The sequence below is a fragment of the Haliaeetus albicilla genome, chromosome 14, assembly GCF_947461875.1.
Source record: "Haliaeetus albicilla chromosome 14, bHalAlb1.1, whole genome shotgun sequence".
Taxonomy (NCBI): Eukaryota; Metazoa; Chordata; class Aves; order Accipitriformes; family Accipitridae; genus Haliaeetus; species Haliaeetus albicilla.
In genome coordinates this window covers 25,177,236-25,201,630 of record NC_091496.1, presented here as the reverse complement: position 1 = coordinate 25,201,630, position 24,395 = coordinate 25,177,236, and the positions used below count along the sequence as shown (strand labels likewise).

Sequence of the window (24,395 nt, the reverse complement as noted above, 5' to 3'; positions counted from 1 at the left end):
CCATCTAGAACCATCTTAGCAGCAATAGCCGTTGGGTAACCTACTGTTTTAGCCATGGCAGAATATCCTTTGTTATCACCATAGACAACCAGATCGATAAATTTGTCTTCCAAATGACCAGAAGGATGCCTGAGGCCTATTTCATTTCTCATAACAATCATATCTCTCTCTCCAGCGCCTAAGAGAAAAGCATGCAAACTATTCATTGCTTGTATTTCACTCATATCAAGATGAGGTTTCTGATGAGCAAGGCCCTATGCGTACACAGCATGTGTATGTGGGAAGTAACTTAATATAGGGACTATTAAGGAATACAGAATATTAAGATGAAACTAAAAATGTAACAGAGAAAGCAAAGGATAAACTAGGGGAGTAGAGAACATCACAAGACATTAAAAAAAAACTAACATGAAGGTATATTAATGAAGGTGAACTAATCCAATTAAGGCTGATAAGAGATATTGACTTGTTCCACTCAAAGGCGTGAAAAAGAAGAATTTCTCACATACCAAAGGGCAGCTTCCTCTCCATGTGCTTTGCAAGAGCCCCCACAATGGAATCTGCTGCTGGAACTGGTTCATCTCCCAATAAACCTAGCCTGGCAGAAGAAATGAGACAGACATTGATCACTGCTGATCTACAGCTTAGTCTCAGTTTTGTAATTTCCAGCTTTTTCAGCATACCAGTTTAACAGTCTCAACACGGACCAAAATGGGTAGAATTGCAAAACTTTTTTTTTTTTTTTTAAACCTTTAAAAATCACTGGGACATTTTACCATTCCACTGCCTCCAGCTGACTTTTGTCCTTTTCCAGTTTGCTAAAGACAGCTTCTTTAAGAACGTGGTACTCAGCAGGTGGCTTAATTCCAACCAGTTTGCACATGAGCTCTTTCTGTATTAAAAGAAAAGAAAAAAAGTTCCTGAAGGCCTGACATCTGTTCCCACTCATTTTCAGTCAAGGTTTCAAGAACCCACTGCTCTACCAAGCTCAGTTAATATCCAGCACTTCTGAGAAGACAGGTTATGTGTACAGGGAAAGTGAGATAGTTTGAGATTTTTAATCACGACAAGTGATCTTTTCCTAAAATACTTTGTACCCCACCACTCAGCTGCTTCCCCCTACTTTTTAGTCTTATCCCTTCCTCTGGCAGTGAAGAAAGAACATAGAAATCTGCATAAACAAGGGTACACTGGGAAGATGATGTTAGGGTGAAAGAGAAGCCACCTGGAGACAGCCAGAAAGTCAGGAACTTAAGGGTATCTTTCAGCTGGTCTAGAAATGGAGAATGTCCCTTTGAAAAGGAAGGAAACAGACTGATGAGACGAACAAGGCTTTGGCAATCCTGGGAATAGCACCAAAAAGCTTTCTGAAGATTTTTGCGCATATCCGAAGGCCATTTTGTGCTATCTAGATGCTAATTATTGCTTGCTTCATTCACAGCAAGACAGATAATAAATGGAGCTATGAACAAGACATAAAGCAAGCAAGAACTGCAGAGTCTGTTTAGAAGCTCAGGTTAGCCTATTTACAAGAAAACTAAAAACACAAGGCAGAGGAGATAAAAGGAAAGTACCAAGATGTAACAACATCGCTGAGATAAGGTTTGCACTGAGACTAATAAGTTTATAGTTCTTTTCACAGATGACGCTGTATCCTTATTCACTGAGACCAGAAAGACTGGAAATTCTAGCCATCTTTGCAAAGAAAAGTGGAAGATATCAATCCTAGAATTGAAAGTGGACAAAAATCATCTGAAAAAAAGTAAAAGTAACTCCTAGCCCATTTTATGATGCTGGTGGACCATTTTACAGTCACTGAAATGGACACAGTGCTGAAAGGGCAGCCCATACGGCAGCCCAAAAATGCCTGAGTTTGGGAAGATGGGAAGTGTTGTGTATGTGTATGCTGGTCAGAGACAAGCAAGACTGGGCCTCTTCACCATGTGCTTTGATTTTGAGAACACTCAACACATTCTTAACTTGAAATAACGGCATCATCAGAAAAATACTGTGCTCTCCTCAGATCACCACACAGCATAAACCTGGTGGCTAAGGAAGGAAACAGGAAACAGATCTGAATTTTGTTCATCTGAGTAATAAACAAAGTTACTCTTTCAGGCGTTTGCAAAATGGAAGAAAAATTTCTCACAAGACAGACAAACAGACCTGACAAGTAGTAAGCTGTTTGTAAATTCAGCTCTCTTTACACCATACTGAAATATGAAATTCCCTGCTTTGCCCACAGGGACAACCAAAACATTGATTGTCAAATGTAACAGCAGCACATCATAGGAGTCGTACCTTGACTGAGATTAAGATGAAGCGAGGCATCAGTAAGCAACACAGAAAAGCAGGGTAAAAGAAAACAAAAAAAAAATGCTTGTACGGAGTTTTAACAAAATATATTTTAATATACTCATTTAGGCATATCTCTTACTTCTTGATGCCCTAAATACTCTTACACTGAAGATGATGGGCCAGTACCAATACGGGCACTGCAAACTCACAGCACTGAGGGCTGGATTCTGACTAACAGAAAATTCAAGACAATGCATAAAAATATTGTATGGGACCTCTGAGGGTCATCTAGCCCAACACTCTACTTGAAGCAGGAGTACCACCAGCACTCAAGTCAGCCATGGCTTTGTCCAGCTGAGTCCTGAAAGCCTCCAGCAAAAGAGACTCCAGAGTCTCTGGGGAGTCTGTTCCAGCACTGTATTACATTCCTGCTGAAGAAAATCTTCCTAATTTCCAGGAACACAAAGCAGAGAAGACCAGGATGCAATACAAGATTCCCATTGCTAAGCACACCCAAGCTTAGCAATAAGAAGAACATTAATAAAACAGGGGAAAGAAGGTAGAGTAAGCACAGTAACTCACCCAGGTTAGAGGTGGTGTGGTTGAGCTTAGCAAAGGATAAGGATCTGGGTTAATTAATCCTAGTTTTACAAAGCCTCCCATAGTTTTAGAGTATCCCTGAAATAAAAGAATAACATGGTTAAAAAAAATAATCACTTGAAACTGAGGTGAATATTTCTCCTTGGTTTGAATGTAGTGGTGGACACAACCATGGTAGTGTTAAGCATTATTCCCATGGGAAGACAGCCACGATAACACGATGCCAATGGGGTTACTGCTAGAGTGGTACCTTCCTCAGCCCCTCTCCACCCCTCCCCCTACTTTTTCAATACCCTCTTTAATGACTTCTTGTTATTCTGCCATCAATACTTCCATGGCAAGTAGCATTGGTTCATGAGATCAGAGGGCTAAGCTGGCCAGCACTAGTTCAAACTCCAGCACATCATTACAGACAGGGCTATATCAGCCAGCTGGCCCATAAACAAACTACTGGACACAGAGAGCCCAACTCTGAACTCAGCTCACCCCAGTTTTACACCAGTGTGATCGTATGGACATCAGATAAACTGACTTTAGAGACAAGAATCCTGTGTGTTTGTATCTTTCCTTCTGGAATATCAGAGACAAATCCAGGACAGCAGTGGAATGGTATTTAAAAGGAACTGCAAAGGCTGCAATAGGCTGCACAATAAAAGAAGTCCCAACTGGTTTCTGCTCATTTCGTTTGTATCCTGTAAACACTCCCATTCGGCTGCTGGATACCTGAAAACAGTTACGTGCAAGTGACCAGAAACACTGTAAGCAAGCAGAATGGTGGAAATAAGCACCCTAAAAGAGGGCTAATTATATTTAGGAGCCACCTCCACCAGCACTAGGTTATCAGCTCCGATGGCCTTGCAGTGAGATCCTTCTGTGACACCTCATTTTAATCTGACTCCATTAGCTAAAATAAAATAAAATAAAAGGCACTCTGAGGAGATGTTAGCCTCCACACTGAATGGATTGCTTTCTGCTCTGCAACACAGTAGCATGTGCAAAGGGCCAACATTAACTTCTGCCCTGCTCAGCACTATGCTGTGGCATGTAGGTACCATGCAGGCAGAGGTATGGCAAGTTCTTCCACACAACCCTACCAACATCACCCCAACCCAAAGTGATGGACTTGCTTTGGGGGTCAAGAAAACAGCACTAACCACAGAAACATCACTCTTGCAGGACACTGATAAACTCTCCATTGTCACCCTGACATTTCTGCTTTTCCTTGTGCTAACACTTAGACAAAAGAAAATTTTACCAGGCACCAAATGGAAGAGTAGATACTGTCCTATTAAGACTTCATGACGAGACAGATGCCTTCCACATATTTTTAGCTTCTGAACAAGAGATCATACCCAAACTGACAAAGAGAGGGCTATTGCAATTTGCAACCCTTATTTCCCCACATCAGCCTTCCATCTTCTGTTGCTAAGCAAGCCTCCCACCCAGAAATAAAGAAAAAAATCCTGTTGTATTGCAACAGAGGAATTAAGAGGGAAAGGACATACACATCATTCCTCGAGCCATGCACAAAACAACAATAACTTAAACCTTGATGTAAACCTTAATTCAATAGATATATCATGACATCCATAAAAGCTTTTTCAAGCCTTCAATATGGTTTTAGATTTATTCCTTCTTAACGTATATTGACCAACAAAATAATAAAAAAAGAAATCTGAAAGAAAAAATATTATGTTTTGATGCTGCTTCATGCACCTAACAAATGAAAGGAAAATAGTCTATCATTTAGAAGGGAAACACATTTATCTCCTAACATTTTACTTCACTGACCAAAACGTTAAAGCTGCTCAAATTTAAGATTTCCAGTTACTTAATGGAAAACTTTCTCAGTTTGATGGAAAACCGTAATTTTCATTGAGATTTTTACATTATGTTTTTCATAGGAATGTAAGCAACAAACTGTTAACTTCAAATTTTTATCAACTTTAAGAGAATAGATCAAGTCTTAAAAATACATAACAGCAACACACATCACACAAACCTGTCAGATTTATTTAAATTTTTTTAAAATCTTCTATTGATCTGACACCAAATACAGATCCAGAGAAAAAAAAAGAAACACAGATACAGGACTATGCAAGCTAAGTGACCAGCTACCTAAAACAAGTAAAAATATTTTTCCAGTTTGCAACAAACACTTGTTAAATAAACCAAGTAAAGCTACATTAAAAAAATGAGAAAAGTGGTTTCAATTATCTCTCAATCAGGACAGTGGAGAGCTCGTAAATAGCAAGTACAGAGCTACAAAAGACTGACTTTTAAATACATAGTTCTCTTGAAATGACAACATTCACCTCTTGAGTAAAGCAATAATTAATAATAATAACAACAACAACTTACTTTGTATCTTAAGGTGCCTCTCAACAAAGTGTGAGCTGTCTGAATACCATACGGCTCAGCATATTTTGTACTGTCTCTGTTAGGAAAACCTTCAAGATTTAATCCTGGGAAAAAATCCATCGGAGTAACAGAATCAAGTAATGCTCCTCCAGCTGGAATATTGATAATCTAAATTTTGTGAAAGAACAGCAATATTATTTCAGCGCAATGTTATTTAATTTATTTTACAACAGAAAAGATGAAGTGTGCTCAAAATGGGAACAATATGCATAGCGTTTCTGGTGCAAACAAAGGCCCAATCTAAATAAAGCACTTGCACAAGCCATTTAAGCATATCCTGTGATGGAGAAGCATGCACTATGTCAGTCACTACTAATCAAAGGGCTAAAACAAGCCACATCCTTCTCACACACCTTGTTAATTCCTGCTGCATTTATATTAAGGTGACAGGTTCCCATTTCACTTACATTAGTGTAATTTTGGAGCACCTCCCCACGCTACATCAGTGTGAAGGGAGCTTCTGCCTACAGGCTCCCTGCTTTTTGGTCTATTTTTTTATTCTCTTTTTTTACTGGGGAGGAAAAGGCAAATGTAAACAGAAGGATGGGATTTTGTTTCTTTTTTTTTTTAAAGATTAAAATAAATCAGGGGATATCACACTGATATAAAATTGCTGCCCGTGTGTATCTTTACTTGCAGCTGCAAAGCACAGAGTGAATGCACTGTTGGAAGGAAAACATTTAAAATAAAATTGACTAATTCTATTATTACTCCCACCCAAAGCTTTGAACCCCGCTTCCTTCAAGCAGGCGATACACAGATCTGCTACACAGCATCAATACAAACTCCATTTTGTTACTTCTGAGCAAAGCGGCAAGGTTTCCTTCTAGAAGAAAGACTAAAGCAATGAAGTCAATGAAGTCTGCAGCAATGCCGAAAGATCTTACTGTGTTTGTCAGGCAAGACACTAGTGTGGAAGAATCCTGCACAACAGTCAAAGACAGCTAAGGATTTAGTGGCAAGGAGGAAAAATTGTACAATTTACTGACAAGTTTGCATAGTGCTCTCATAATGAATCATTCATATGCATGATCTAATTCTCCCTAGCAACGGGTGAACCAGGTCAGAATTAAGAAACATTTTCATATTCTCCAAGAGACTCTTTCATGTGAAACTTGTAACAATGTGTTGTTGCTTTTTAAATAATGATCCAATGTGCAATCCCTGAGTTTCTCCTTTCTTACTGCAGTAAGAACACTAGAGCACCAAAATGTCATGATAAAACATCTCAAAAGATTTCTCAGTTCTACAGATCAAAAAGTTCAGATAATTAGCTAAACTTTACAGTGGTTATACAAGACAGTCTCCTTGACATTTGAAGAGCCCCTGCTCAGTAACTGTTCTGAGCAAGTGGGAATGATCTAACAGATAGGACTGGAAAGCAGAAATGTGATAATGGCTTGCAATAGCTTTGCACAAATCAGTTACAATCTTTCCATAAAACAGATGCAGTGACATTTGCTAGGTTAACTCTACTCTAATGACTCCTGCACAAACAGCAAAACAGAGCTTATATAAAACACATCAGAAAGCACTGTACACTTTCACAAAACCCACTCAGCGGGTTACTGGTATTACAGATTGCATCAAAAGAAAAAGAAATCAGAGAGTTCTGCTATACACTGTGCAAGTACAGAATGAAGCTGTTTGGTTTACAAACATGACTAGACAGAAAAGCAAGTTGAAGGATGCACTCTCACCTTTTATTCACAGAGCCAAAGACAGGGCAATTAAGTGGCAAAAGCAACACACAAAAGGGTTGGAAGCTGAACCCAGAACACCAACCTCAATCCAGTGCTTTAGTCATTAGAGCATGCTCCTTCATTGCAATCAGATTCCATACAGCAAGTAAGAATTAAGATGGCAGCAGCCAGGCACCATCACACTCCAAACACAGGATTAAGTGATGTATGCAACTTGCTTAGGCAACTGACTGTAACCAGCTTGAAAGTAAACACAGCAGCTTACAAATCCCAATTCCCTCCTTAGCCCAATTCCACCTTCTTTGTCTGGCTTTAAATGGAAATGTTAGGATTACTTCACCTCTCCATTTTTTAAATACGTAGCAGACTGAACTGTATTCAGCAACACTCCTTGTGGGCTCCAGCTGAACTTGTATCTCAGAGGATTGTCAGAGTGCTCTGGAGCTGGTAGGCCACCGCAGAAAGAAGTGTAGGATACAACCTGTCAGAGTTACCCACAGGAAAGAAACGATGAAGAGAAGACAGACCAGGATGCAAACAGAACAGAGCCACCCTGCAGAATCCCCATTAGTTCTTAAAACTTTCTATTGATGTTATGCCCCAAATGGGCCAAATCGAATCTACAGTGGACAGGGGAAACCTAAAGAATTTCACCGAGCAACAGTGTCAAGATGTCACACTTAAGGCACCATCCGTAAAGGAGAGGAAACCAAAACATACACTGGGGCAAAGCCATCTTAGTTGATGGTCTCACTAATTGGATTAGTTGACACCAAATTCCAAGCATCAGAAAAAGTAAGGTATCCAGAGTCCATTACACATCAGTGACATGCCCCAGAACTGGCTGGTGTTAAAGGAACAACTTTACTAATAAAATCTTGGCAGAACTATGCACTACCTGCCAACCTTACCGTAGCACCAACTTCTTTTGCCTTGTCAATACATTCCATCGCCAACATATGGTCAAGACCAGGATCCAAACCCATTTCGCTGATAACTGTAATACCAGCAGCTTCTACGCTAAAAATTACAGAAATGCAGAGCTGTCAGAATATTCACTATTACTGGCCTTTTATTCAGGAAATCTGTCTAACAAAGGCCCAGAGAACTTCCCTAAACACAATAAATTCTGGGCTCTGTCTGCAGCTTGTGGAAAAAAACAGAATCAGTTGTTAAAACCTGAACGGTGACAATTGTCTGAGAGTCATTGTAGCCTTGGTTTCTCTTACTTTGCTGCAACATCTAGGGGCTGGTGGAAAAAGAAATTTCTACCAGCTACTCCATATCCCACATTCTCCTGGACAGTGCTATAATGTATGAAGGTAGTAATGCAGAGGACAGCACAGAGCTAGTCATGATTGCCTTAAACAGCTCCTGTGGGGGAAAAAGATTGAAAGGCCTACTTTCCCAAATTACAAGCAGTTGGGTTTTCTTTTTTAACAGTTGCCTACACTCCCAGAGCAGCTCAGTTACCACCACAGTAACTGAGGCGACTTATTTTATTTTCAAAATCACTTCGTGTTTTGACAAATGAGAAGTGTCTTTTTCTTTTTTTTTTTGAGAATGTGATATGACCTCTTGGCATCACAGCAAGAAGGGGAGGAGAGAGAAGCCCCTAAACCTCCCTAATCGTCTGGAACTCTGGTTCTCTACCTGTCCAGCTTTCTCTGTTTTATCTTTTGTAGAGACACAGCACGTACAATTCTCATCTCGCTCACTTGAATTCACTTCAGAGGTTCCAGTACCATGACTGAGAGGAGCACCTAGATGAAGCTCCATGCCCAAAACGACTTCCAATCACGTACGTAGGACAACAGAAACACTAGAATAGTTAGAACTGTCACCAATTTGAGACTAATATAGTGGGCCTGTCCAAAAGAAGGTGGCATGAAGGAGTATATGACTGTAGATACAATAAGCCAAGAAAGAGTTTTTATTAGGGGAGTGCGAAGGATGGCAAAGAAGCTTGCTGTCACTGGTAGGCCAGGACAGCCCAGCTGCTCAGCTTGAATATCAGCCCAGCTCAAACACCCTAACAAGTCTGAGGAGAGAGGGGAAGGCACATTAACATGGAATAAGATGGGGCATGCAGAAGAGTACGTTCCCGTGTTTAGAGCAGTAGTCTGACCAGACTAGGGTATGCACTCATTTCTCCACTCTGCCACAGCCTCCACATGCAACTTTGGGGAAAGGTACTTAGTCCTCCGTCATAGAAAGGGAGGGAGAAAGAATGCAGAAAACAGTAATTCACAATAAGCGTTGCAGGTGTAACGGACTGCAAAATATTCAGATAATGCACTAAAGAAGGAAGCAACACCAGGGAGATGCTAGTCTCATACTTACCTCTCCTGGAGTTCTTTCATAGCTGGTGTTAAGTAACTGGCTGTTACCAAGTTCACTTTGTTGTCAATACATTTCTTAGCAACCAAAGGATGTGCTGAATAAGGCAGCAAACTACAAATGAAGAATTATGCAACATCAAAATCCGACCAGTTACTTACACTGTCACTGGAAAGACACTCACAAATGGTTTTTGTATGCCTACAGAAGAGCTCAAGTAAATGCAACAGTCATACCTGCCTTGCCCTGAGCAGTTTCATACCTACATAAGTGAAATGCTACCCTCCAACGCTACTCAGAAGAGCATTATTGTATGCACTCAGAACAGGGCACAGGGCAATAGGGGAATCATTCTTTAGACAGCACCTTTTGTCACACTTCTCTTTATAAAAAACAAACCACTGAACTCTTTTCAAGGCCACCTTCTAAACAGGCATGGTGGAGGTTTAGAAGATGCAAAACTGTAAAACCATCCTTGAGAAAGCTTGCATTACAATGATCTTGCTGAAGTACTTTGTGAAAAGCATGCTCTACCTGGAAAGGAAACAACACTCATGACATCTGTGGCAAAAGGGACAAAATGGCAAGGACTATGAAGTCATTTCCTCCCGTTTCGATACCTGGAAAGAAATCTTTCTTAATGAGATATTTAAGAGAAATGGCCAAGATGTCAGAATTTTGCCTCCTCTTGCAAATATGCAAATTTGATCCCAGGAACACATACGTTGGTGGACGCAACTGGCCCCTCACACTAAGAAGGCTGTCCACGTAACTAGTGAACGCTTCTAAAAAGATGCTGCAGTCAAAGCCCCTTTTAAAGTCCTGATGCCTGGCTACCTGAGAAGGCAGTGGCCAGTTACAACTATTTACATACACAAATATGACCCTAGTTCTTGGGCAGTAAAAAAAAAGTTACCATGTTGGACTAGGAGAAAGAAGCAGCATGACTTAGGGTTGAGCCTATCATGTTCTACACAGAATTCTGACCTGATCACAAGGTCATGTTTCTTCACCAAAGAGGACAGCTTTTCCTCATGCTTAATGACATCCATATGAACTGAAGTAACGCTGCTGTATTTTTTCGTCAGTTGTTCAAGTTGTTCCTTCATGACAGATGCTGTTTTAAAAGTAAAACACATCAACTGTTACCTAAAGATGAAGGTAAATCCAAAGCACTCCCACATACAATTGTGCTTTACACACACCTCCTTCTTCCCAAAGAGAAACAGTTGCACGGATGTTTTCCTTCACTAACGACTGAAGAGAAATCGGGCATAAAGCACCTTACTTCCCCTAAAGCAGTCAATTTTATTATCAAGTGCTAGTGTCAAGCCATAGCAGCTATAACTCAAGAACAAAAATCTACAAAGAATACTTAATCTCAGAAGTAACAAACCACTCACTGCTAAATTGTGTAACAAGAACAGACTTGTAACCAATCAGCAACTTTGTGGGTGTACTTTAGCAAAAGTTTTAACTGCAGTTCTCCTATCAGCAGACTAGGTCAACACAAATTATTTATGCAAAACTAGAAGTCTCTTTTCCACTCTATGAAGAAGTGGGTCTAGAACATGAGATAAAGGACTGTTAAACCTATCTTTGTGCAGTAGGACACCCCAGAACCCACCAGCTCACTTGCATAATGTGCACGTGTCCTCCCGGCATGGTTTTCTACAGCAGCACTGTCTACATTTGCCAGGTAACTGAGCACCCACATGGTGGGAAAACAGATAAACTAAACAGAAAGAAGCACACATTCACACCTAAGTGGTTTTTAGGGAGAGGGAAAAAAAGTCTGCTGAATGAATGCATCTCTTATGCAGAAATGCATCACAAAAGTGTCATTAACTAGTTACATAAACCCAACAATTTTAGTATAGGCTAGGCAGGGTTGTGATCCACCCCGAACGCATACTCCCATGTCTTTAACTCTGACCCCTCATAAAAACCTGTGGCAAGGTATATTCTAGGTTTAAAAAAAACCATACATACTGGAGGTTCAGTCTTTGATATCTCAGATGAACACCTGCCACTCTTTGGTAAGTATCAAAACATACTGAAAAAGACGTTACAAAGTTTTCAAAGAACAAGTGACCAAACCACTAATGGAAGGATAAAAGCAGGTTATTTTGGAATCCTTAGAAATACACTATTATCCTGGATCTAGAAGCAGATCAATTAAAGAAAGTGTTTGAGGGTGAAGACTACAAATAACAGTCACACAAGAGGGGCACTTGGATGTGTACACTCAGGCTAGAGAAAAGTTTTAGAGAGAGATCACAAGAAAGTGGCAAGAGCTGTAGTAAACACTTCTATTGATATAGGAGAAGAACTAGAACAATAAACGTACCACGCAAGGTCTGGGAAAAATAAAATAAAGACGACCAGCAGAAAAATGTAACAACAGCTCTGCTATGCCCAGTGAAAAGTATGACTAGCCCATTCAGGCAGACCAGTATTTTTTCGGAGGTAGAGTATTAGTGGAAAAGCTGTTCGGGGTAGGGAGTCAAAAGGATCAGACAAAAGAAAAACTTTAAAAGGAGAGAAAGAGAACAGAAGTCAGAGTAACGAGTAGGAACTCAGTGACATCCCACATACAGTACTATGAAACCAAGCAGCAGTTTTTCTTTTCCTTATTTATTTGGTGGGCAATCACACAATAGGCTTGATCTTCATGCTTTATTTGGGGGGAACATCACCCCTTGGGTCTAGCAACCCTTACTTAAATGAGTCATGCAGTGGTCTGCTTGGCAGAACAAGGTGTAGGAGAAAACTAGAATGCCAGAAACTCGCATCGTGGTCCTAGATATATTAAATACTATTGGGATTCATGAGTTCATCAATTTGCTGGAGAAGCACTGCACAACTAGAAAGGTAGGGGAAAAAATAAAAAATAATTGCCGACCCCAAAAAGTGCCTTTCCTTGCAGGTTTACAACCCCATGTGAAACAGAATAATTAAATAGCATTGAAGCAGGCAGAGGTTTTATTCTTGCTTTGACTTTCACATGGACATACAGAAAAGGCATGTCCAGCGCTTCCCAATTTAATGAAATACTGTGTTGCACCGACTCTTAAGGGAAGATTGCAATGGAAAAAATTGTATGCCCAATATGTTTTAAAAGTAAACTGGTTTGGGATTAGCATCATCCTGCTGAAAAACAACCATTTTCAATCAGTGCGACAATTTATCTTGAGGCCTGAAGTATTTTAGGTCACTATGCAGTATATATTTTCTCCTGGTTTTAAAAATGTTCACTTCTCTAACCTGGCCAAATAAATGCAGAGGTGAAGTATTCAATCAGTTTTTGGTGGTAGTAGCTAGTTCCGCAAAAGCACAGACTACTTCACTGAAAAGCAAGAACCTGATTAGAAGGCCAGGAGGGGAAAAAGTCCAAAAAGGAAAATTTGTTTTTCTTTTTCAGGCTGTGCTTGGTTCAAGTGAGACAGGAAAACCTTAACTAGTTTTAAGGTCTTGATGAACACGCAGGTTCAACACAGCTAACTAACAAATTTAGTAAATAAACATGTGCCCAGAAAAGCTTACCCCATCCCTCATTCCACATAGCCATACGTTTATAGATAATCTGGTTAATTGAATTCCTATTTAGACCCAAGAATAGCTTAATAGCTTAAAACAAAAACATTTCACAGCATTCACCATTTTTAACAGAACAAAGATACAAACATTAAGTTTTTGCTTAGGCCAAATATGACTAAAAGGCCCAGATTCAATCTGACTAGTTTCAATATTTACCTATGGCTTAGTCCTACCAATCCTGCATATGCTACTATTACCACTAAAAGGGAGAAATCCAGTCTCTGCCTGTCTCCACTTGTTCCTTCCTGTTATCTTGCTCCTACTGCCACCAACACTTACCATTATAAGCAAAGCAGAACTGAAAAAGAGATCCAGGTTAAAGCAACCAGTATTTACCACATCTGACTAAAAGCGCATTGGTTTCCTGTCCTGGCTCACCATGCTGCCAGCACAAGGATGGCAATTGGAACACAGGCAGGAGAAAGGAGTGGGCAATGAAGGCAGCAGGTAGGGCACAGGCTTACAGAGATTTAAAAGCATCTGTGCCTCTAATATAGGGCCTTATTTCCTTATGGCCTTTGCAAAGTCAATGGGAAATTAACATTGCCAGAGAGCGATTTTATGTACCCTAGTAATCAACTTGTGCTGAGAGAAAAGAGCTAGGCAAAATCATCTACAAATTCAAACCAAAAAACGTTGATTACATGAAGGTTTCCCAATTAAGATCTTTGTCATTTGGATTTAAAGTGGTGTAGCCTAACAGTAGGGAACCAAATGTGGCACTGCGATGTGCATTTTATGCTTTCTTCATCTACCTGCCTGCTGTCAAGTATCAGACAAGTAACATATTTGTGTGTCTTTCCTTCTGAGCTTTTTTTGTGTGTGCTGTAGAAACTGCATGCTTTTAAGCTACCCAGATAAGAGGCACCTGCTATGTTTGCTCAGTGCTTGGCAAAACAGATCTTTCAGTTCACTGGTTTCCCTTACTACTACTGTATTGCAGGTGCTAGATGCAGCCTCCGTACCGATGAGGGAATGGACACTGCTGTAATCCTTCCCCGATCACTGCATCAGGCAGTGGTGATAACAGTAGAGTTCCCCTCTTCTTCCTTGTAAATCTTTTCCTAAGGGTTAAAAGTACGATGGTTATCACTGCAAAGGGTAGCAAAAGCAGACAAGAATGAAAGTAGCATGCAGGGAAAAAACAAACCAAAGCAACAACAATAACAACAACAAAAATAAACAGAAATACAACAGTAAGTTTTAAAGGAAACCACTTCCCAGCAAAGTATCTTTCAGGCGATACAGCCTGGGTTTTAAATCTGATATCACAGAATCAGGGTAAAGTCATCATCGAGGGTACAGAAAAGTGTTTCTGAGATGCTCAGCCTGAAATATGCTACAGATAAAACCAAAACAGAGGAATAAACAAGCAGGCATGTGGAACTGATGGGAAGGTCAGGGTCTGAAGGTTTACCACCACAGTACTGGTTATAACAACAGCAGTGGCTTCACTCATACAGATGTCTATAAAAACAATTTCATCTTCTTCTTGTGTGAGTCTGAAAACACAGCCAAACACCAACAAAAGTGACTGACTAGCTACAAAACCAATCCCAAGCCCAAAGCAGGTTAGAAGGACAAATATTTCTAACTTGCCTATAGGTTATACATGCAAACAGTAAACTTTTAATGTGGCTATGTCATTTTCAAATCAATTATATAAACTCCAAATGCTCAGAAAGCTACAAAATCATTTTCTGCTATGCATAATAACACCAATTTTCTTCATCTGTTCTCAGAACCAGACCCACTTATGAGAAAGGTTCTGCCATGCTAGCAGGTTTAAATAAGACATAATTTTTCCATTAAAAACAAGCAGAGTCTTACATACCAACTGTGATGTCAACGCTGGAATCTCTAGTGAGATATTCAAGTACAGGGCCAGAAACATAGCCAGATCCGAGCAATAAAACCTTCTTATTACCCATCTTCTGCAGCTGAGCGTGTTCCCTAGGAGGTGTTACAGGCAAAATTAAAACCCACACAGAAGCAGCAAACTGTAAGCTGCTAGAGCTAACAGAATAAATATGTTTTAGTAAGTCTACAAACCACAAGCTCTATTCAGACCAAGTCAAGTTCCTGGCTACCTAACCCAAGACTGGGCAACTGCTGTCTAGTACTGCTTCCATTCTTCTGCTGCATAACTTCTAGTTTCTTTCCTCTGACATAAACATGATCAAATCCATCAACATCGCCACTGGTTCTACAACTGCTACTGGATCTTCAACAAATTTTTCCTCAGTTGTCACAATATTTTTCCCAATGGCCAAATTACTATAACCTGATCACTTGAGGACTGCCAAGCTGTCTATGTCATGCTGGGCTGTCAGAAAGGGATTCCAGGCTCTGCCTTCCTCCCTTTACATCATGGGTAACTGCTGAAGTACACAAAACCATGCTGGTGAAAGCATATTTTAGTGAAGTTATACTAGGTTCACATTAGGCCATCATATGAACATGATAGTCAATAAAAGTCAAATAAAAGTTAATGCCCAATTAAGAAATCCTGTTTGCAGACAAGAACTCAGATTTGAAAACCATCACAGAGTGTTTCAATGAAGCTTCTACTACATTCCTAAATAAACTTAAGTAGCTCTCCTGTTGACTTTCAACATAAAATGTATTCACATCAGATTTTGCATTTCTTTTTGCCAACCAGAATAACGTTCAGCAGTTCAGCAGTTGTTTAAATATGCTTTCATAAATGTGTAAATTATAGTAGGAAAACACATTTTGGTTGTTTATAATTATTTTTCCTTTTAGCTTAGATTTGCATTATGTTGTAAAATTAGGACTGTAAAACTGTATGTCTAACATATCATCACTATGCAGATAAAAACTACTTAACAAATAAAAAAAATTTTCTTAAAGCACTTTTTATCATTGAAGAAAAGGAAGCTGTTCATTGGCCTGTTGTTTCACCTAATTAATGGAGATTGAGGTTTGGCCTTTCTTATCCCATATCCTGAAAACAAATTTCAATAAATAGGTAGGACCTTTGAAGATACAGACTTATGGGAAACTTCATAAGTGTATAAGCAAGTTCCTCAGTTTCCCCTTTATCTACTGAGAGTTTACAAAGGCATATACTGCATTGTGGATTATGCCACAGAGAGATTCCTGACCTCTACCTGACAAGCTCATGTCCACTTTGCTTAAAGCTATTGTCCTTAGAAGAGGACTAACCATATGTCTTCTAAATAATGTTTGGTTCAGACCTTTTTGGGGCTCCACATGGCATCCATAACTCAATTTTCGGTTGTGTTTTTTCGGTTCAAAAATGGCCATAATAATGAAGGATGGTGTTGGAGCCTGCCAGAGCAATACCTAATAGCATGACAACAAAAGCGGTATTGCATGACCTGAAGCATGGCATGAAGTACCCACATACATTTGGGGGAGCAAGGCCTCAAACAATAGCTTTGAAAGACTACTCCGAGTGAAAAGAGTTAAATCAATACCAGATGTATCTGTATCATCTGTCTGAAGCACATTCAAGCCTACTATCTGTGTCTGAGTATCTGTAAAGCTTGAATTACTCTCCAAAATTCCACATGTTCCATCCTCCCTTCCTCCACTTTCTGGTTTGATTAAAATTTTTAACAGTCATTCTTTTCAATTCATTAAATACGAATGAGATGTACCAATGTATCACCTCTCTAATCTATCCAACTTATTACTACAGATTACTGTGCATTTTGACCTTCATCCAAGTTTTACAGATTTGATTTTTTTTTAAAAACTTAAATCATGACTTAATCCATTCACAGAAAGCCTCCTAAGCCCATCATATCCTTTCATATGACAAACCCAAGGACCTTCCTCCTACTACTATCAATTCTAATAGAACATCTTCTTCCACAGCTACACGCTCACAGGCAAGGGAAGAAAAAGAATTCCACTCCACCCTCTACTAATAGGGAGCAGCAGTGGCATGCAGGAGCTTGGAGCAACAGTGTTGACAAAGGGAAGACTTCCAACATGAAAGCAAGCTGGATTTTGCAATCAAACTTCTTATCCTATTTATTAAAAACTTCTCCAGTGTCTAGAATGAGGTCACGCTTGGATCAAACATAGCACGTCTGCTCTAGGACAGGCACAAACATGAGCTGCTAAATGACCCACCAAGAATGGGAACAGAATCTACACAGTCCCAGAAAAGAATATTTCAGATTATGCCTATTCTCTACATACAAGTTTAAATAATTCAGTTATGTTTATCGATGAACAAATAACAGTAATACTTAGAGGTCCACACTGTTAATGGGATATGCCATTGCAGTTGTGGATGAGGAACCAGTCGCAGGTATGAAGCAAGTAAAGGTGAAAAGATGGAGATAAGTTCAGTAAATCAAAGTGCTCCTGCATTCTAATGGCACCCAAGACAGTTCAGCTCATACAGTCCAGCTATCTTATGTCTGAAATGATCATGGACTTCCAAAGGGTATAAGCAATTATTCTAGAGCCCTCAGAAACTAAACTAGACACAGCACAATACTTTGTTAGAGTAATAACACAAGCCACGTAATTCCTACAGGCTCTAAACAAGAGCCCATCTCCAGCTAAACCATCACACCTTGAGCAGTAAAATCCCTGCTTTCATTTGCATCATCTCCAAAGTTTGCAAAGTAAAGGAGGGTATTGTTAGCAGGTCTTGCTTTTCTGACAGCTAAGCGAGCAACACCAATGAACAACTGAACATCACATGCAACACACAGGTCTGCAGAAATATCAAAAATCTACCCACAAAAAACCCCTTGAGAATGAAGTCTCCAGATTCTCAGAGTAGTTCACACAAGACCATGCAAGCGATTATGAAGAAAGAAAAAAAAAAAACAAACAAACAGATCATCATGCTGTGTGAGGAATAAGAAAATTTATTACTGAGACAGCCTCTTGAGGTGGTCTACCAAGCAGCACACAACAAAAATCACTGTGAGCTGAAGTCTTTGAGAGGCAAACAGCATGTTACTACGGGTGGAAAATGCACCTGTAGTTCATCATGCACAAGTTCATAACCAGAACTCCCAAAGTTCCCAAAGGAAACTGGAGTAGCTTGGCATGCAAAAGTCAACACACTATGCTTTTAGTGCATAGGGCATGCAGTGCTTGTGGTCAGACCAATTTCAACTTTTATATGATGTACAGTGCAGCTGGCATTGACTATGAACATGAAGCCAGAGGTACCCACTTGTTGTCAAATTAACACTTTTCATAGGTAAAACATAGGTGTTTGTTAATAATAGGGAGCTAGGGGAAGGGATATCCAGGTTATTTATACTTTTGTTAGCTTAATCCACTCAATGCTACTTCTTTCACATTACCACTGGCGGGTAACTACCGAGACAGGTTATGGATGAAGTGGTAGCTAAAGCTGTAGCTCCAGGAATATAATGAAAAGTCTGAGAGTCTCACAGAGGCTCCTGAATACATACAGTCACAGAACAATGCTATACAGCACAGCACTTGAGCCATACTAGGGGAAACTAGATTCAAGGTATATTAGAGAGCCTTTTCTTTTCAGCCATTCCTTTCAAAGGACTGCATGTTATATACATTTTAAAAGGGCAAGGAGTAACAGAATAATACTGGCATGTGGCTGCTTTCTGCCTCTGGTAAAATGATCTTCATAATGTAAGAAAGAGAAGAATGACCACTTTCTCAACTTCAATATAAGTTACTAACAACACGTTAATGATTCAGGCAATGTCCATGAAGAAAGAAGGAAATCATCAAGTTAGGAGACACTTAGACACAGTGTAATATAGCAATATTCCACCAAAACACAAGAGTAAATAAATGCAAAACGGAAGATAGAATGCAGACAAGTGTTTGTTTGGTTTTTTAAATTCTGAATTTTAAGAAGCTATACATTACCTGCTCTCCCTCAATTTCTGGATATATTCATACTTAGCTGTCAGTGAGCCATTGGATGCAATCACTGCCTAGAAATACACGAAACAAATTTTGAGGGTTTTTTGTACCTGTATGTTTTAAAGCAGAGGAAGACAAGCAGAGTGCCAAATTGCAAAACTTACATCTCGAACAACAGATGAGTACTTCTGGCTTTCAAGAGGTTCTGAGCCTTCTGATAACAGCTATGGAGATATAAGTTATTTTAAATCAGGTCATTTTATTTCCCATATTTTTTTTCAGACTAAAACTTCAAGATTTTAAGCAACATTTAAATGCATGCAACAATACCAGTATCTTGTAGATCCCAAATTCTCCTGGCCCTGATCAGTGTCATTTGACTTTTATGAAAATACAGGAATTCAAACAGCAGTCTGATTGCGAGTGATTGTTGAGTGCCCCAAGAAAATCAGATTTAGACATCTACTGCAGGGTTCAGGAGCAATGAACTACCTGCCAGAGCCTGTTTCCTGCCCACAGAAAGTGTTCTTGACAAATCCCTAAGACATCCAGGTCACTAATGTCTCATTCACATGTTGCTTTTTGAAAGTATTGCCTCAAGACTTAGAAAGCTTTTTTTCTTTTTTTGAAGTACAAAGTCAGTTATGTTCTACAGCAGATTCTTTTTGAACATATACAGGAGACCAGAAAAGCAATAAACAAGCAGACCAAAGTCCGAGACTTTTACCTTCGTGTTGGACACATAAGACCTTACCATCTCTTCAATATATGGGAAAAGCATATCGCCAAAGTATTCTGTTGCTTCTATAGGAAGCTGTGCTGGCAGATTGTCAATGGAACACATCAGAATCCCAGAGCCTTCAACACTGAAAGAGAGAACACAGCTCTTCTAAACTACTTCTCCTTGGTACCTGAAAAGTACCACCTTTCAGAAGTGTTTTAAACGCATGATTTTTCAATATAATGTTTCACTGTACAAATTACAGAGGCAAGCAATAAAAATTAAAGCTTCTCCCACCTGTCATGAATAATATGCTGGTCAGCATCATACATACAAAATGGACTATCAATTGTTGTACACTCCGTCATAAATTCTATGGATCCTCCAGTGTCTGCTGAAATGTCACATATTGCCAGAAGTCTAAAGCCATTAAACAAAAAAGACGAAGGAATAGAGCATTACCCAAATTACTAAGAAATGTAGATATAAAAGATCACAAGTAAACAGTAAATAAACGTGAGAAGATCTATCAGACTTGTAGTTTCATTCATCTTAACCAATTTAGAAGTCAACACAAACAATGACATTGAGAAACATAATGGAAATCTGGTCCTACTGTAGTCATAAAATTTCCATTCTCATCAACAGGATCCATATTTCATGTGTAACTTCTCAAAGACCAGGAGAATCCACTCATTCATCATTTCTTCTTTGTAATCCATGTGCTGCCAACACCTCCCATTCATTATCCATCTACCAATTCCCCCGAGCTGTCAATGGGCAGTCCTGCACTAGAATAACTTCATCAGCATAAAGGGAAACCTGAAGAAGTGGCTGCCTCCTTTCAGTTCACAGATAGCTGGGGCAGGTGGAGCATTCATGAGCCTAACTCACAATCTCTGGTTCCACTCAAGGTTAACACTTAAATTCTTTATTTGTCATGTGAGAGAAAGAAAGGTGCCAAGAGTGAGCAGAGAAGAGACAAAGACCTGCTTCCTCACCAGGATACGTTGCCACATCTTCCCCAAACCCACTGCCAGACCAGTCTCCTGGAGAACTATTACACAGGACTATTAGAGAAAGGGTGGGTCCCACCCATGCTGAAAGGAGACTAACCCTGGATTTGTACCCCATGTTACATCCTTAAAGCTATTCAGGGTTATGAAGCATTTCTGCTACCTGCTGCAGAAATCAGAGGTGTTAAGGAACAGTTACTGAACTTGCAGAAGCCAAATGACAGGGTAGGAAGAACTTGGCCAACAAGCTCTGCTCAGGCATAGAGACTTCTAGCAATAATGGTGCAGCAGGTACACTTCCCAGATGTCGCACTCTTTGTATTGGAGGCTGCACAAGGATCAATGGCAGAACTACCTTTGCAGAAAGACAGCTGATACCTGTCAATCATTTGTACTGTGATGTTTTCAAAAACTCTAAACTGTAGAAACAAGACTGCAAAGCACAGAAGAACAAAAGCAGAATCAATGGGGCATTATGCAACATGCAAGGAGGACGTAAGAAACAGAATCATTTGGTAGATACTGCTGTGAAACTGCCTAACATTATGACTTAATTATGGCGCTACAGAATTGTTACGAGTGAACTGAAGTGTCTTACTTGTGTGGTAACTCAGGACAGCCCCCTGTTGCACCAGCAGCAGATCTAACTGGCACCAGCAGCTTCTGAGCATCCTGTCGACTCAACAAGCGAGGAGTATGTTGTTCCCAGTATATGCCATTAATTAAACAAGTTGTGTAAGGTGCAACCTGCAAAGAAAGTTACAGGTGCCTGATGTTCTCATCTAGTACTTTAAGAAGTTGAAAGCACCTGGTCAAGTGTTTTAAATGAATGCTCCTAATCGATGGATATGCAAAGGTGTAGTAACTACCACCACTCTGTGGAAAACCTTCCATAAAAGAACAGAAGAGGTGCTTACGTCAGTGTTAAAGCGAGAAGTGTAAAGTTCTGGATGTTTATCATAGTCTACGGGGTCATATAGTCCATCACGTTTCCTTACAAGATGATGGTGACGACTTAACACTGTCCCATAGACTTTTCTGAGGTCTGAGGTTAAAAAAATAAATAAATAAAATTAGCTGTTATACTTTGACAAAAAGGCTTCCAGTGTTTTCAATCACTTTATTGTCACAGCATACCTCCAGATCTGGAAACTTCCTTTAACTCATGTGGTTCCACAAATTCACATGGGAGGGCATTGAACATTTCTTGAGCACCCTGTAAACCATGAAGTAGGATTCAGAATGAGCAGAGAAGATAAAGGTAGAGTAACACTGCTCATCTGGTCTGTGAAAACAAATGTAAAAAAAAGCCATGCACAACTTGACAGTCCTGCCAGAGAACATCTTCAGAGATGTACAAGCCGTTTCACACATGCCCCCGCTTACCCAAAACAAAGCTGCCTGGGCTCTACTCACAAGGAATTTACATCATTCCCCATTACTGCAGTATGCCTGACCCACAATCCAATGCCTGGTTTATATTTCTAATGGCAGAGCTGGGAGGCCTCAACTCAGCCATAATAGATGGTTTTGCTGCCAGTCTGAGCAGCAGTTTCTCTTTAGGGAAGACCCCTGGAGCCACTCCTCACCAACCAGGCTGTTCTAAAGGCAAAGAACTTCAAAATGACTTTCCCAACAAGCTGTGATCATAGAACACAGGCCTTTCAGACATGCCATCCTTTCGTCCAGAAAGCACACATTCGCATAGGCAGTAATTTCATTTTATAGCTGGAGCCTAGTTAACTGATCTTTGTTGCCAAAACCAGGGGTATGCCTTTGCTCTATGCCACAGAAAATAGCTCTGAAGTCCAGCACTTATAAGCTAAGTCAATGCTATGAAAACAGATATAAAAACTCAGCAAGTATTAGAAAAAATAATTCTTTCCCCCCACACTTTAATGGGGTGATTCAACATATCTTGTGAGCCTAGAGTCAACAGAGGGGAGAGCAGGAGACAAAAATCATGCAGGTGGGAAAGGAGAGAGGAGCAGTAAGACTTAACCCATTTTTCATGGTAAGAAGTTAGCACGGTCAGCCTTGTCAGGCATGATCTCATCTTAAAGGCATTAGTTTAGGGTACTTAAAAATTCTTACTAGGAAAGGAAAACCTGAAGTCTAAGCAAACAAAATTAACCCATCAACCCATTTAACCTGATACGCATCATATGCCAAGAAGTTCTATTAAAAATAATATAGCATTTCATCTTGAGGACAGAATTCTTACCTTAGAAACATTACCAGTGCCTGTAAACACAAATGTTAAGGGCCCAACTGACTTTGGCATCAATCCCAGTGAAATTTCATACCCGGCATCCCGTACTGCCTGCACAGCCTGACTGCTATTCCTGTAGTTATGCGCCATCCCAATGTGCTGCAATCAAAGGCACAGAACCATCAAGATATTTTCCATATTCAAATACAGATAATTAGCAGATGCTCGAATGTCATTTTTGCTAAAGAAAAATACATACACCTATACTCTTACCATGAAGGGAGTGTGATGTCCCAGGGCTAAAAATCGTAATCCCAATCCATGCAGAATGTTGATCATTCCTATCGTTAAAACAAAAAAAGGAAAATCAGACCATCAGTGTTAATTAGGAATATGCAGTTAGAAACTGCAGAGACTGGCTGAAGTCTAAAATCATCCTGGATATTTTTGCCCGTGTTCTAATATTAATACTTTACTTCTAAGGAAAGTCTACATAAAACCAGGCAAGGAGAAATTCAGTAGCAGGCCATGACCTTAAACCTGCTCTTGGCCCACATTATGCATTTCAGCACTATTTAATACTCGGCTATCCTTTTATGAGATGCATCCACATCACCAGATTCCAAAGAAGGAGATAATAAAGACAGTCTCCTGATGAAAGAGAGTTGAAGTTCAGTAGAAAGGAATGAGAACCATGCCTCACAAAAATCAGTGTAAATGTATAACAGTGACAAACAGATGTTGTTCAAACTCGCAGGATTGACAGCAGCCATTTCTTTCAAAAGCCTACTCAGTTGATCTCTTGATATTTAGTCTGCCTCACATTAGTTGAATAGACAAATGGGACTTCCAGACAACATAAAATAGTAGATTTGCCAGCAATCCACAGGACTATTTGATGTGTAGTCTCATCAAAAGTAGGGAGCACAAAACAGAATGGAAAAAAGCTCTTAAAAGCAGGAGTTAAAAATGCAGTTAAAAATGCATTGCAAGCCTCAACTTTCAGGAAACGTAGACAACCAGAAGTATTACACGAAGTTACTTGTTGCAAGCCTGCCTTTACTTTATGCACTATACCTGCTACACCAGCCCACTTTCCAAAGGCCACAACTCGCATTCCTTTATGATCAACCATTTTTTCATAGTCAATCAGTCGAATTTCCTGAAAATACATAGCAAACTGAGTATTAAAATTTTCAGTGAATGCAGTCAGTGGCACGTTGCTCTCCTAGGAACTACCTTTTCATATGCTTTTGTCATTCTTCGTGATAGAGGCTGATGGGCATATATGAGAAAGGCAAGTAATTCATAACAAGATGTAAGTATAAAAATAAAAAACTAAAGGTTGCATTGAATTCTTGTTTCAAAGAGTCTTTGCACTGCCCGTGCACTCTTGGCACAGAGCTCTCCAATGGGCCACTTCAGCTGCTGCAGACCCATTCACATCCTCTGCCAAGAGGCTGCTCTTTCTGAGTGAACTGGCTGCCTCCCTCTCTAACGACCAACACGCACTCCAGCTTAATAACTTTCCAACAAGCCTTTGTGCTCACACAGCATGAACCTCCCCTTAGCACACGATACTTGCAACTCATCTGCCTTACACACAT

The 24,395-nt window shown here is 39.9% G+C and overlaps 1 protein-coding gene across 3 annotated transcripts in view; it reads right to left on the bottom strand.

The window, feature by feature from the left end:
• Positions 1 to 24,395, bottom strand: part of AASS (aminoadipate-semialdehyde synthase) — a 32,523-nt gene that overhangs the window by 4,126 nt on the left and 4,002 nt on the right. For 2 of the 3 annotated variants that reach the window (XM_069802026.1, XM_069802025.1), the window contains 20 exons: positions 23,866 to 23,950; positions 23,062 to 23,129; positions 22,801 to 22,947; positions 21,714 to 21,792; positions 21,494 to 21,621; positions 21,175 to 21,323; positions 19,858 to 19,980; positions 19,594 to 19,705; positions 19,004 to 19,063; positions 18,843 to 18,910; positions 14,797 to 14,915; positions 10,350 to 10,479; positions 9,366 to 9,476; positions 7,934 to 8,042; positions 7,363 to 7,503; positions 5,260 to 5,427; positions 2,881 to 2,976; positions 777 to 892; positions 510 to 598; positions 2 to 178 (listed from right to left, as the gene is read on the bottom strand). In XM_069802026.1, coding sequence (XP_069658127.1) covers positions 2 to 178; positions 510 to 598; positions 777 to 892; positions 2,881 to 2,976; positions 5,260 to 5,427; positions 7,363 to 7,503; positions 7,934 to 8,042; positions 9,366 to 9,476; positions 10,350 to 10,479; positions 14,797 to 14,915; positions 18,843 to 18,910; positions 19,004 to 19,063; positions 19,594 to 19,705; positions 19,858 to 19,980; positions 21,175 to 21,323; positions 21,494 to 21,621; positions 21,714 to 21,792; positions 22,801 to 22,947; positions 23,062 to 23,129; positions 23,866 to 23,950 — 2,275 coding nt within the window. The remainder of the gene's footprint in view (position 1; positions 179 to 509; positions 599 to 776; positions 893 to 2,880; positions 2,977 to 5,259; positions 5,428 to 7,362; positions 7,504 to 7,933; positions 8,043 to 9,365; positions 9,477 to 10,349; positions 10,480 to 14,796; positions 14,916 to 18,842; positions 18,911 to 19,003; positions 19,064 to 19,593; positions 19,706 to 19,857; positions 19,981 to 21,174; positions 21,324 to 21,493; positions 21,622 to 21,713; positions 21,793 to 22,800; positions 22,948 to 23,061; positions 23,130 to 23,865; positions 23,951 to 24,395) is intronic. The other variant, XM_069802027.1, reaches the window with a different exon arrangement.